Below are 14,802 nucleotides of genomic sequence, written 5' to 3'. Positions count from 1 at the left end.
ATTTATATCAACAAAAACAGAAGTGTGCAGAGGTAGTTGAGTGGCTAAGTCCCCCGCTTCTCATCTGCCCCCTTTAGCCCGGGGTCAAATTCCACCAGAGCCTTCTCTCTTGTGTCTCGCCTGCTTTGTCTCCTTCTCTACTATCAAATTGTCTGAATAAATAAAAATACTAAAAAGTGGAGTGGACTGCCCTGTCTTTGTTTTACAAAAAAAGAAAAAAAAAAAAGATAGAAAACGGATCAAATGTTGAAGCCCATCTGAGGACATGACAGGCATCATGTCCATCTTGTCCCAAACAAGTTGGGAGTCGTTTCTCTAACTTGATTAAGCGGTATCTGTCTCCACCTAGAGGCAAAAGATGGACGCTGCATATCAAACAATGAAGGACACAGTGCTACAAGAGTTGGGATCAGCGTTGAGGTCAACCTAGAATTGGGCATAATAATTTTGGCTAAAAAAAACATCAATCTGGATCATCACCAAAATCTTATCAACTGATCCTTGGACCAAGGGCTATCAGTCCACCAAATTTCAGCCAACTCCATTCCTAACTTTTTGAGATATCTCACTAACACACAAACAGACAGGGGTGAAAACAATGATTCACTGCAGTGCACAGTGAAATGAGTAATTCACACAGTAAAGATGTTACAGAGTAGCAGGAAAAATCAGTTATCGATTAATCAATAGATGAAAATTAGAACATTACAGTTTCTGGATCAGGGACAGCAGAAATGGCTTTGGGGCCAATAGATTTCTGACTTACTGTTGTGTAGAAAAGTGTAGAAAAAAGCTATTGTTGCATCTTGCAAACATATGGCATAAATCCCAATATCCAGACTATGGACAGTGGCTTTGTCAGGTAGGTATTATTTACAAATGTATTTTCCACCAAAGTTCAGTCTTTTCAGCCCTGGGATTCAGTCATACAGCTTTCTGAATCTCCTCTTCTCCTCCTCCTCCTCTCATTTGTCCTCCGTCTGGTTTACCTTTCCGGTGGCACCATGGGAGACGTACTGGGCGCCCTCCTTGCGTGCGATCTCGACCTGGCGCCGGGCAATGCAGGGCCGTGCTACCGAGGTGCCGAGCAGGTAGCGGTCCTCATAGACGGCATTGGCCTGAACCGTGGGCCAGATGAACTCCTCCACAAACTCCGCCCGCAGGTCCTCAATGAACACCTAGACAGGGAGGGAAAGAAAGCACACAGCTGAAATGTCTTTAACTGAATTCATCATTGGGCCATTTTCATTCCTCCCATGCCATTGGTCATGGGAGAAGTATTTCATTAAGTGGTTATAATGCATTCCCCGCCTTCCGGGAAAATAATTACTTATGAATGATGAATACAACAAAATTACTTTGGCTAATGAGTATGTGATACACATACAAGACAGAAAACTATTTTCTAGCTGGATAGGTCTGTCTGTAATGAATCTGTCGCCTATCTAATATTAACGTTAACCAATATAAACGTTGCAACTTTCTGACATTCGTCCTATGTCTGATTCTCTTTCTCACCTTCTTTGCACCCAGGGTTTCCGCCTTCTGCCGGGCGGCTTCAAAGTCCTCATCTTGTCCAATATTGGCCTGGAAAGAAAGAATTTGAATAATATTTTCATGAATGTTAAGCCATAACAAAATCGTCACCCTGGTTTCTGTGAAAATAGCCCGGCCCTTTTATTTACAAATTAATAAAAAGATGAAAAACAAACCAACGAACTGGAACCAAGAACTGTGCAATGGCTTTGCCTTGTGGCTCTTGTGACATACAATTCAAGCTCTACATATGTACGCATGTATACTCTTGTCTCAGCTCTTAGGGGATTCAAAATGTAGTCCAGCTCATCTGACTGCTGAGTGTTTAGTCAGACAATCTACCATCTTGTGATTGAGAGCATATTGGTTTACGGGTCGTAACAAGTGTTACACAGCAGACAACCACAATGAATATCACTGAAGAGCGTTGGGCTGTTTTCTCTATTGTGTTGACCACAAACTGAAGGGAATATTTGCCTAAAATGAGACACCAAAAATAAACAAGTTTATGACCACATAAATGTACAAGGCACACAGATACTTTTGGTATTTTGGAGATGGGACACTTTGTGTAGTTTTTGTGGTCAATTATTGGTTTGGTATTAACTAGACAAGATAAACATCAGACATAATAAATGCTTTATTGTGCTTTAATGCACAAATGTTCATGGTAATGTTTGATGACACATATGAAGGGCACAAAGTAATGATGCCGACCTAGAAAAGAAATCAACATATCCTCATTGAGCTATGCGATTCATACAAAATACTAGATTTTTGTATGGCTCTGATATTTCAGTACTTTCGAGTCAGTTTACTCTTAAATTAGAGTCATTGAGCATACATTCCACAGTAAGGTTGTGGAGGGGTCATACTCTACAATAGAAGAATGACACACACACACACACAGACACACCACACACACAGTAGCCAATAATAGCCAATACCAAGGGAAAGTGGAGACCCTATGCTTTTATTCAATGTATAACACATCGCCTGTATATTATGACACTGACACTATGACTGCACAACTTCAAATTATTTCCTATTAGTTTACAACAGTGATTCTCAACCTTTTTCATATCATGGACCCTTAATTTAGTTCACATTAGGGCCACGGATCCCCATTTGATCAGATTTTGTCTCTCGGATCCCAAATCTGAGAATATTGTTTTTGTTAGATATGATTTTGTCCAGAATTCCATGACTGTCTGTAGTGTAGGTAGAGAGATGACAACGAAACTATGATCAAAGCAGTCATTCTTCTACATTCTCTAATGGTGTTAACTTCTTGTAAATGAAATAATGCTGAAGTTTAACAATTCATCAGTTTGCTGGGGACCTCCTGGAGGTCCCCGGACCCCACGTTGAGAACCACTGGTCTACAAGATACAAATTAGTATCTACCCACATATTGGAATTAACATAACAGACGGGGACATACCGTTATTTGGAAAAGCAGCCTACTACTGTTGAATAATCAAGTGAAATCTTGCACAACGGCTGCATTATGTAATTTTATTTTAAATATACAAATGAGTATCCCAAATCCAAAAGCTCATCACTGCAGCAAAATACAGCCATGGTGTACACTGAAAACGGGTGTACACTGAAAATGTCAAACAATGTGTAATATACATATGTAAATATACACATACATATACATATGTACATATAATATGTATGTATACACACATGAATGCTTAAGGCTAACTGGCAGACTGAGCATGAAGTAAAAGGCTTTTTATAGAAATGTTTAGACCATAACTGAGGTGAGTAGAGGTTTATATAGGACTCTATTTCTCTCCCCTGTCAAATTATACATATCTAGCTGATTGTTACTTGGCAATGTTTTCTTTGACAAGTTCACACAAGAACATAGTTTCACAACTTCAGCAAACAAGTTAGGTATTGGGGCATTGCCTGCTATTCTTCTTCTACTCTGTCCCTGGAAAACCAAAACCAACAAGACGCGGAGGACAGCACCTCGCGTGCCACAGCGGCGAACTATGGACTGCGCCTGCCCCCCTGCCCCCCTGCCCCCCAGCCCCCCAAAACCACTGAATGAAAAGTTAGACAAGAGGAAAATCTGCATGCTGTGCAATTCTGAACTGCCTAAGGGCAAAAAGTTAATCCAGCTAGCTTTGCACTGGTATTATGAGGCCAAATCCTTTGGTTGGAGTTAACTGGTGGCTCTGATGGGTCTCTAACTATCTTTTGCAGTTATCGGCTGTATAGTACTGTCCAGTCACATTTACATACATTACACTGACGTGGGCCTATTTGACTAGTAATGTACACAACAGTTAAACTATCAGAAAAGAGTAAATTGTAAACGCTCAGTGATTCACAATGAACAAGAGTAACTGGTTTGTCACACAAACAAACACAGGACACTTGTTAACCACACACACTCCCCCCCAATCTTACCAAGTATGTAATGACATCGTAACCCTGTTCCTTGAGCCACACCAGGATACAGGAGGTGTCTAGTCCACCACTGTAGGCCAGAACCACTGTGCCTTTGGACATGATGAGAGCCACTCAGTCTGTCAGTCCAGGTATGGCAGCTGTGGAGAGGAAATGGAAAAAGATAGCAAGATAGCACCCTGAGGACGAACCCTGTTAATGATGTTAAAAAAGGAGCCCTGGTATAACCCTGGTTGGGGAGCAACACAAACCCTCTTTAATCAAATAAACGATATTTAACATGGAAACTGTGGGGACATCTATGCCCACGTTGTAAGGCAAAAACGGCTGTATTCATTTTAAAAGCAGTGGGACTCAGACGCTGTGGCCGCTGCCTCCCGATAAACGGAAATCTTTTTGTTTGTGTCCATTTCAAAACATAATCGTCCATTGATTCTCCAAGGACGTTGTGTGTGTGTGTGGCCACACATTCTTGCATTTGTTATAACCATACATACATACACCGCAAGGGGGGGGGCACATTTTATAGGGGAAACACATTTTGGAGAACAGCTGGGAAGTAACAGTTAGCAATCCCAGCAGCAGAAATCCTGGCTAAAATTGGCTACACCGGCAGCGTGCTCGCCAAGTTCAACGGCTTCTGCAGCCACTGGGAATGTACTACAACGTTCATTGAAACATGAAAACACAAAAAGGCAATAGTACTTACGAAATCCTTAATTTGTTTGTAAGGGAGAGATTGGGAAACGTTATCTGTTGGCGTTGTTGAAGTCGCTGTTGAAGTCAATGAAGTGCCAAAGCGGCGAGGATTCATCAACAGGCAGCCGCGTGCTTCACTTTCCTGCAATCTGACTGGTCGAGCTCACCACGCGTCATCCGTACTCATCTCCTGCGTTTTCAGCCAGTCTTTTCAAGAAAATGTTTCATATTCATATCACATTTTTAACAAGTAAATGATTAACTATAGTCGGTAAAATCTGCTTTAGAGCCACCATTCAGTATTTGATATGTATATTAGATGTTTTCTTTAGTTTTTTTATGTGATTTATTTTTGTTTTAGTATGTTTATGTGGCTATGTGTAAAGTAGCCTATGCATTGTGAGAATTATTTTATTTTATTTTTTTTACTGTGCAGCAGTGTCTCTCTCACCAAGACAAATAAGGGAGACACTAACAGTAAACCTTAACCTTTCCCCAGTAATGTGGAGAAAGAAAAAAAAAAAAAAAAGGTATGGCCTCCAGTCGGTCATCATAGCCTGAACAACAAAATCGATGTTATTTTCAGAAACATTTGTTGTCAACTCAATTGTCAAATTGTGTTATAGGTATGTCAGCCAAAAACGGGGGGTACACTTAATTTCGCAAAAAAAAAGGTGGGTATGCTGAGTTTATGAGTGGGTTTGTTTGTGAGGTTTCTGTGAAATGTCCACATCTCTTCTAAAGTCTACATAGCTGAATTGTTCCTAAAGTTTCCTATATAATATCCCGACGTTCTCTGTGTGTGAGATATGAGAGGAATCTGGTCATTCTGGTTTAGCAACTGTTGCTTTGAAGTTCATGGTATGTGTATGGTGCCTGGTTTCTGTTTAGGCGGTTCCTGATGATTTCCTGGTAAGTTATTTTTTGTGGCAATTTATTTTTCAGCAAAAAATACCACTGAGAACAACAGACAAGTATACAAACAAACATTTCTTATATGTTAAGGCATGACAACAATCAAAAGCCCATTACAGCACGAGACAAGCGATCCTCTGTAAATGCCGCATCCTGCATGGTGTCCTGCAGCGGTGAAACTCATGAAATAGCCCTGAACTGGACTTGTACCACAATAGTCCATTAGAGGTCGGTCTTCGCTCACAAGTCTCTTACCGTACACCAAACCACTGTTACTGAAGTCTGTCTCCAACACCTGTCAAATACAATAGATGTAAATGACTTCCAAAATATCATTTGATTTTCTCTGACAAATCCATTCTGTATGTGCTTTATTCATCCTCTTTCTTGGTTGGTACTTAGTTACCATTTGATTATCCAATCTCCTTGCAACATAAGAGCTAAAAATCTTGACTGAGACAGTGACTTTTTTTTTTTTGCATTTTTATTTCTTCGCCATGAACTTCCAAAATCAAAAAAAACAAATGATCAAAAATACAATATAAACTTCTGAAAATCAATACACTGAATATTTTTTTATTTTTATTTTCTTACACAGGGCAAAAAAACAAAGACAAAGTCCAGGTGGCTACTGACTCTGCTTAGTCCTCTTTGCTTTTCTAGATCGCAGAATATGGCATTTCACAAACGTTGAGCCTCCCCCTATTGTCCCCAATCATATACGGTTCACTAGTTAGGCGTTTGCCAAAGACGTACAGTACAAAGTGCCCAATAACAAGTCCTGGAGCTAACAACTGTGTTGCAATTTTCAATCAAGCACGACTTCAATCCACCACTTAGCATACAATGTACACGTCCCCCCAGATTCGACTCCCCATGTACAAATAGCTGTCAGCCCGCTCAGACTGAGTGTGTAAAGACGTATAAAGGCTAAGGTTGTCTGAGAGAGAGGGGAGATGGAAACCTAGAGAGTGAAAGAGTGTTGCTGTCGAATCAGTGCCCAGGAGGTCTCAGGATTGATATGGTGACCAAGTCTCAGATACTCCAATATCCAATAAGAGCAGAAAAAACAGATAGGCATCCATGGGGGAACCCAAACTGATGCGTTCTCTCCACTTTGCCAGTTTTATTCACGAAATATGTGGGTTATCTACGACAGGTCATGGTATAACATCCATAAAATACAATGCCATATTCATTCCTTCCGCACACAGAACAAATATATGTTTTTCTTCTAAAACTCCACCCTTCATCCATGAGTTAGTTATCTTGCACTTTGACACAAATTATTCAATAAGCCGTTTTTTTTTTTACTCTTGCTGCCGAAAAGGGGGACACAAAATGGAAGGTTTAGAAAAAATCCAGTATCACCATCTAAAAAAAAAAAGCAGCTGGGAGGTAAACAGAAAAGACAGTGAGTGTCCAATGATGGGTGAGGTGGTTGCTGTGGATATGGTTGGCCGAGAAAAAAAAAAAAAAAAAAAAAAGACCACATGTACCCTGGAGACGGGACTTGGAGGGGAGGGAGGGTCTTTGTGTCCTGGTCGGCGGGGGGGAAGGTAGTGGTGCTGTGAAATCCTCTCACCTTGCCCCCTTTCCTACCACTCCTTCTTTTTCTCATCCATGGACACTCCTCCGGGCCCCAGCGCCACCACCAGCAGCAGGCCGCCGATGACCGAGGTGGTCTGGAAGAAGTCATACTTGAGGAAGTCGTGCATGGGCTTGTAGGCCGGGATGGTCCAGAAGGCGTTGAAGTAGACGTTGATGGCCAGCAGCCACACCACCAGGGTCAACGCCGCCAGCTTGGTCTTGAAGCCGATGGCCACCAGGATGATGAGGGCCGTCCCCACCATGTTCTGCAGGATCTGAGGAAGGACGCAGAAGTTTAGGGAGGTGAGCGAATGACCACACCTAAAGCTTTGTAAACATCAAGATGAACTACTGTGTGTGGCTGTTGTCTTACAGCGGGTTAGTGATGGACAACAATATGGTGTCAAGGCCATAAGTCAGACAATATATACACAAATAACTTCATTTAATCTTAAAGGAATACCACCTCAAATGAAAATTCACTCAGTCAGTCAAAACTCCATTGTCCATCAAATTGCCCTTCGGGTATTAATAAAGTTGTATTGTATTGAAGTTCCCAGGACCACCAAACACACAGTGAGTTAGCCCCATAAATTGTCCATACAATGTTTTCATCAAACTATAGGAGATGAGGTAAATATTGGACTTTTAGACCCACACTGCAATTTTTTGGCTACAAAACACTCGCATCTATGCAATCAGACACTAAGGAAAAATGGCTGACGCACGCAGTAGTGGACTAGTTAGTGACTAGGGATCCAAATTGGTCACAGCCTCGGATTATGCTGCACAAGCTGCTTGAAGAGATCTCATGGACATTTTATGCTGTTTTTTGGAGCTGTAAAAAATATGGCCCCATTCATGGCCATGGCCTTCAATAGTTTGGGAGAAGGCTAAGATGGAACTATGGGGGCGAACTTGAGTGTTTGGTGATCCTACCAACTCCATAGGAGTGTTGACTGACATGGGGGTGAGTAGATAATGACTACATTTTAATTTTGTGAACTATTCCTTTTAAATGCTTAATTTCGACTCGTTAAATTGGGTTAAATTACCTTTAAGAGCCACCATATATGTCCGATTAACACAGATTAAAACTCTTTTTTGGCAGGCGTTATTAATAACAACTTAATTTGTGTATCACTTTTCAAAAAGTTTACAAAGTGCTTTGCAATCAACACAAATAAAAGCCATAGAGACAAGGTTACACAAGAAGAGGACAGCAGCAAAAGCAAAGAAACAATAGCGGAAAAAGAAGAATCATTACACAGAAGCGTCATCTGAGGTCGGTGCTGTTGATACTCACAGAGAAGAAGTTGGAGTCAAAGTGCAGCAGAGTCATGAACATGAGCACTAGGAGTACTCGGCCTCCCAGCTGCATGTACTGCTTTGGCGAGCTCTCTCCCATGGAGGGGACCCCGGCGAACATGCTCTTCCCTTCCGAACGAGACTCGGCCAGCAGCAGGAGCAGACCGCCGCCCAGGGCGAGGTTCCTGGGAGAGGAGAGAGGGAGAGAAAAAGAGGGAGAGCGGAGGACAAAGAGTTACTTCTTTTTGTCTAGTTTTCACCCCTTTTTGTATAATTGTAATTTACTTTGTATGCATTCATTATTTTAATCCTGATTATTTCACATTTTACTGGACATTTTTAATGATCGGATCACTCTGTTTTGGGTTTCCCATGGAGGGAGGGATGACGTGCGGGAGGATGCACCAGTCAGGTTTTCTGTGGCTGATTCTGATTGCCGATTGAAATGATGCATTTTACCCAGACTTTCTACCAACAGCAGCACATCATGTAAAAGTGCACAGCAAGCATAAATGGTACCATTCAAACACAGCACTGTGTTTAACAGATTGTTATTATGGCAGCATGACACAGCAGGCCTATCCATGGGTAAATAAAGCTTAGGTGTTATCCAAACATGGTAATTATAGAATAGATTTATTTGGAACATGTTAAAAGATATATATATATATATATATATGTAAGAAAACAAAACAAGAGTAACCAATAAAATTAACAGTAAACATATACAACAAATTCTCAATAAACAACATAAATAAATAAATAGTACATGTCTGAAATAGAGTAGGAAGAAGTAAAATACTTATTTGGTCCTACCCCTAATTACATGTTAGTGTGTGCTTGATGACTGAGGCGTTTACTCACTTATTACCACTGGTAGCACATGAAAAGTTTTTCATTGCTGCAACATAGACTCTTGCCTTCTGTCCAATATATTAAACTGGTTCTAACCTGTGATCATATGATCCTAGGCTGTGAAATTCAAAATAAACTCAGAAATGAACTGATGACACGCCTACGCTACTGACGCAAATTGGATCATACTTTTCACGTCACGTTTGACTGCTTTCCTGATCTGGCAATTGTTACTTTTTTCATCACGCAGCTGAAACGGTGATTGGCCGATCACTGATGACCCACAGTATTCGGAACATTCATCGGCCCACTGTGATAGGTGGCCAATCGATCGGTGCACCCCCAATACATAACATTCTAATAAAGGTAGAATTGACATTTGACATTGCATTTTACTCATTCCATATTCTTCCCATTTTTGAACAATTATTCAGCATTGACCCAAATTGCTTTGAGTGAAACCTACCTCATCAAAAATTTGAGGTCCCATAAAATGCTGTATGCAACGGTCTGGTGGAAAAAAGACAGATATTCCAAATCAGTTACAATAAGGTACAATAAGGTACAATAAGTAAGGTGTTGTATATTTACATGGAAAGAATGCAATAAATGTTGTTGTTCTCACCTGTAGCGCTATGATGCCAAATAATCCGAAGCAGGCATACTGTACAAAATTTCTACTGAGGATGAGGACACAACCACCTGTTGGGACACACACACACACACACAAGGGAAAGGAAAGATAATGAACCCTGATATTCAGACTTTCTGCGGTGCTGTGGGAAAGTTATTGCCATTACCGTTCTAACAGCTATTATTCTGTTTTGTTTTATTGTTCATTTTCCTCCTTTTGTGGATAAATATCAGCCTAAGCTATACTCCACCATGTTATTTGAGTTAATCACAATTAAATTCTACTGTTGTTTTGTTCTCCATTTTTCTACTGTCTGCCACATTCTACAGAGTATTCCTTTACAATTGCGTCAGTGAATTGGCATCATATTCTGTTGTTTTTTTGAGTGACGTAGGGCAGTTGATAGTCTTAGCCCAAACTGGGGGAATAGTTAATCTGTTGAGTTCTTGAATAACTTGAGTTGAAAACAAAAATCAAAAATACAACAAAAAAAAAAAAAAGAGTCTACAATAACCTACTGAATAAACATTTTTGTCATTATTGCATTGTTGTTTTGTTTGCAAAAGCTTACACTTAGCGGTCATTTTATTAGGTAAACCTAGCAAGTATCAGATAGGACCCCCTTTTGCCCCCAAAACAGCCTGAATTCTGATTTTTTTTTTGGTGGCACATTCATGCTACGAACATCCCATTCCACAGGTGCTCTACTGGGTTGAGGCCAATGGAGTAAACTGAAGTCACTGTCATGTCCCAACACCCATCCTGAGACGACGGTGCATCACTCTGCTGCAAAAGGGTATTATCCATTTGATATAGGGAGGACTGTGGCTATGAAGGGATGCAGCTCGTCAGCAACAATGTTTACTTATGTTGAACCATTCAAATGATGCTTTTGGTGATCACGTGACCACTGTAGCTTCATCTCCTTGTTCTTATCTGACAGGAGAGGACCCTGACATGTCCTTCTGCTGCTGTAGCCCACCAGCTTCAAGGTTCAAAGGGTTCTGAGATGCCCTTCTGCATACCACAATTGTACTAAGATTATCTGTGTATGTGTGGGCTGCCTGTTAGTTTCAACGAGTCTTGTCGCTCTCCTGTGATCTGTCTTATCAACAAGGTGATTTTGACCCCAGGACTGAGTTTTTTTTGTTATTGCACCATTCTGGGTAAACTGTAGACACTGTAGTGAATAGAAATTCCCAGGATGGCAGGTTTCTAAGATGTAACTGGAACTGTTGTATCTGGCACCAATGATCATACCACATTCAAAGTGGCTTAAATCATGCATGGTGCCCATTCCAGTGTTATGTCAAAGAGTAAATGAACCTCTGTCTTCATGCTTTATACTGAGTTACAGCTATGTGTCTCACTGTCGGGAGGAGGGAGGTGCAGCTAATAAAGTGGCCACTGAGTGTAAAGTTGTGTGATGTTATGCCCATCACACAACTTTACACCCAGTGGCCACTTCATTAGCTTGACAGATAGGTGCCTGGAAAGCTTCTTAGCTTCTAATGTTAAAGATAGTGGGGTTGGGTGCTCTGTGGAAAATAGTGTAGTCTTGAGGACAAAGTGTTCCAAGGAACCCCAAAACAGGTTAAAAAAGCCTCTCTTCTATTTGGATACTCATTATAAAAAGTTAAAAACTTTGTCTCACATCTCTTATCTTTGTAACCAGAATTTGTGTATCCAAACCATTCAATAACTCAAAAATGAGATGTGACAAGGGCTGGTACAATCTCATGGCCAGACCTTGAGCTGACTGCCCAGTCCCTGACTCACCCAGCTGTCCTATGAGGTTGAGCAGCACAAAGCAAGTGGCCAGAAAGTAGCCACAGCTCCAGGTAGCCTCAATGTAATCTCTCTGCTCATTCCACTGGAACCACATGCGGATGCCATCCTCCAGGAAGGTGCTGATGAGACACAGGCGTGCCAGGTGGGGCAGGTACTGCTTGGTTACCCGCAGGAACTGGACAACAAAGGGAGAGAAGGAAGAATGAGTGAGGACGCAAAAAGGAACACTGGAAAGTGTAGAATATGGGACCTTTAGCCTAAGTGTTGAGGAGAGAGATGAGACACAGTGGATAAGTGGGTGTTCAACAACTGAGCATGTCAGTCAAAGCAGAACCAGAAAAAGAGATTACAGGGTCACCAAGCACGAATACATGAGATAAGTTGATTTCAACAAAAGCTGTGCTAACAGCCCATTTAAAAATACAAAGACATTTTGACCAGCTCCAAGTCACACAGATCTCAATGTCTAAACTCAGAGAAAAGAGGTCAGGTGGGTGTTGTTTTCCTGTAGACTACTGTGATGTGGAAATGTTCACCTAAACCAAAAGCTACAAGGTATACTTGCTCATTTTCAGTGGAAATGATGCTGAATGCAATGTGACTCATTTCAATATAAGAGTAAGCGGACAAAACATCTGCAGGGTGAAAGATCTGCAGTGGTCTACATACTGTATCTCCAGACAGTAATGGGGCTGTGTTTCCCTGCTGTGGCCCCAAGAGGCCCTCTGTATTCTTTGGAGTTAGGCTTAATCATGCCGACCGTCTCGGAACAAAAAAAAACCTGCCCTATATTCTTCTCCATGAAACATAATTCACAAAGAGATTATGAGATACTACAGTGACACAGTATAGGAGCGGTGACCTGCCCCCTGCCCCTCCCACTCAGCAGTCCACATCAGCACTGTCAAATCCTGGTAGCCTATCAGAGTCCACCAAGTCCAACACTGACTGCTGTGTGGTATATGAATGGAGGAGCTGGGAGCCAATCAGAGCAAGCCTGAGGTTGCTGCGACAGCCTAGAAATGGACCATTCTGGAGAGTGTTGTAAGTAACGTGTTTGCTCACAACCCACTGGTGAGGAATTTGCAATTAAAATGGGCTATTAGAGAGTCTCATAAAGCAAGCACAGTGGGTCAAACGTTGTAGACGTTTCAGTTTCCATTTGAATGTAGTTTTACAATAGACATGGCACTTGTGGTAGGAGTGTATAGATAGTTAGATCAAGGAGTAGTGTATTTTTTCTGTGAAACACAACTGCGAGGAAACGCACACAGACATGACACCGTGACTTGATGGCTGACCTGACAATATTCATCCAAGGGGGCTGCTAAAAGCAAATCTGTGATTGCAAAAACACAGGCCACAAAAGACCACATAACACTGGAGCAAAAACAGCTCTACTGAGGTAGGCTACAGCAACTTTCTAAAGACAGAATTAGAGCACCACTGCGGTGAGAGGACTTCCTCCCCTCCATGTCTGCTCGTCAACCTGGGTCACAGACCTGAAATCTGATCTAGACGTGGCTCTCCTACTCAGCTCACCTTGTAGACCAGTGCATTCCCAGGGGACTGCAGTCACATCAGTAGAGCAACAGATACTCACTCCCAATACTAGACAGCTCGAACCCAAACACAAAAGGCCTATGTTACAGACTGTCTTAGTGAAGTAAGGTTCCTGTGCAGTTCTCTTGAGGGGTGGAAGGCGGAACAGTTCTCCAAAGCCACATGTAAGGGGCCCACTTCAGGGAAACTGTAAATGACCTCCAAGTTGTACATATTCACTATTCCTAAGCCATCAGCAATGTTGAGCAATGAGGGTGCCACTTGACAATACGACTGAGTAATGTTTGCTAATAATCCAGCTCAATGATTTTCACAATTGTTAGCATTGTCTGGCTTGATTGACACCAACACGCCATAGATCATCTTAATAAATCTGATGGCTACAGACGACAAGCTAACTTAGCTGGCATGATCTGCATAGTAAATCGCGAGCTAAGTTAGCTATCGTAATAGCATTTAGCTAAGCTAGTCATTGCTAGACTTCAACTTCACTTTGCGAGGCTGAACTAATAATGCTATCCAGCTGGGGACACATGAGTGCAGAAGACACCTCGACCATTTGACATGCAAATTAAAGACGAGTAAATTGGCCATCATGTTGCTTTGAAGCCGACTTTGTTCTGCCGGCAAGCCACCGTTAACTTGTAAACAACAGTATTTTTAGTCATCAAACGTAAGACGAGCCATTCAAGAGAGCGCCTTTCTGTTACTACACTGCCAGCCAAACTACTTAGCAGCTACAGTTAGCTAACACGCTAATGACGGCTAGCTTACAATTGGCATGCTAACATGAAGTTACCTGGTCTGCCACGTCCTCGGCTGTGTTCATGAGATCCTCCTGCCCCATATTTGTTTTTAGTAGTCTAAGGCTCGGCACAACCCAATTTTGATGTCTTAAATATTCGCGAGCCGAGTTCAAACTGTTCCTCCCCCGTTATTTACTTGAAGAATTCCTGATTGCCTCAACGGAGAAGGCCGCCTCCGCCCCACAATGCCTCGCGATTTACCGAGAGCCCCCCTAGATGGTACTGCAACCGCTGCATGCCACGTATGCTGATCCAGGGGCTCGACATCCATCTAGCTTTTGTTTACTGCTCTGCCCATGTAAACACAAAGCCAGGGGGCAGCTCACGGAACATTCCCTCTAATAAATTGTCACCAATAGTAGGGCATGTTCACGTTCGTCGTGCTGCACACTCGATCAATCCATGCAGGTTTTTATATTGATCTTGTAAACACTTGAAGAGAAAAGCTCGCAAATGGAAAATTGGCGACTTTGCTACTTCACCTGAAATAAAAGGTCTATGAAGCTATTTTTTTGTGAAAAACAAAAATGATAATCAGGCATTTACAGAAACTTAAACATTTTAAAAGTCATTTAACTGTCATATGTTGTGAGACCCCAGCCAATGAATTTCAGACTGAAGAATATGAACTGAGTGAACTTTATTGAGTTTTTAACAAATTTAACAAAATACTCA

General features: G+C 41.7%; 2 protein-coding genes across 2 annotated transcripts in view; both read right to left on the bottom strand.

Annotated features, from left to right (window-relative positions):
- ass1 (argininosuccinate synthase 1) overlaps nt 1-4,785 on the bottom strand; it is a 28,092-nt gene extending 23,307 nt beyond the window's left edge. The window contains exons 1-4 of the mRNA XM_071515655.1: nt 4,676-4,785; nt 3,967-4,106; nt 1,519-1,587; nt 990-1,178 (exon numbers count right to left, since the gene is read on the bottom strand). Of these exons, the coding sequence (XP_071371756.1) occupies nt 990-1,178; nt 1,519-1,587; nt 3,967-4,068 (360 nt within the window). The 5' untranslated portion in view covers nt 4,069-4,106; nt 4,676-4,785. The remainder of the gene's footprint in view (nt 1-989; nt 1,179-1,518; nt 1,588-3,966; nt 4,107-4,675) is intronic.
- A 1,357-nt stretch (nt 4,786-6,142) lies between these two features.
- Nucleotides 6,143-14,305, bottom strand: surf4 (surfeit 4). Its single transcript, XM_071515646.1, has 6 exons — nt 14,121-14,305; nt 11,747-11,933; nt 9,959-10,035; nt 9,800-9,843; nt 8,477-8,663; nt 6,143-7,445 (listed from the first exon to the last, which is right to left on the bottom strand). The coding sequence occupies exons 1-6, from the start codon at nt 14,166-14,168 to the stop codon at nt 7,179-7,181; spliced, it is 810 nt and encodes a 269-aa protein (XP_071371747.1). The 5' UTR covers nt 14,169-14,305; the 3' UTR covers nt 6,143-7,178.
- Between the last annotated feature and the right edge of the window lie 497 nt (nt 14,306-14,802).

Source organism: Centroberyx affinis, unplaced genomic scaffold (assembly GCF_046629955.1).
Source record: "Centroberyx affinis isolate AG114_WGS23_722 - 3 ecotype Tasmania unplaced genomic scaffold, CSIRO-AGI_Caff_v1 ptg000363l_1, whole genome shotgun sequence".
NCBI classification, from domain to species: Eukaryota; Metazoa; Chordata; class Actinopteri; order Beryciformes; family Berycidae; genus Centroberyx; species Centroberyx affinis.
This window is presented reverse-complemented; position numbering and strand designations above follow the sequence as displayed.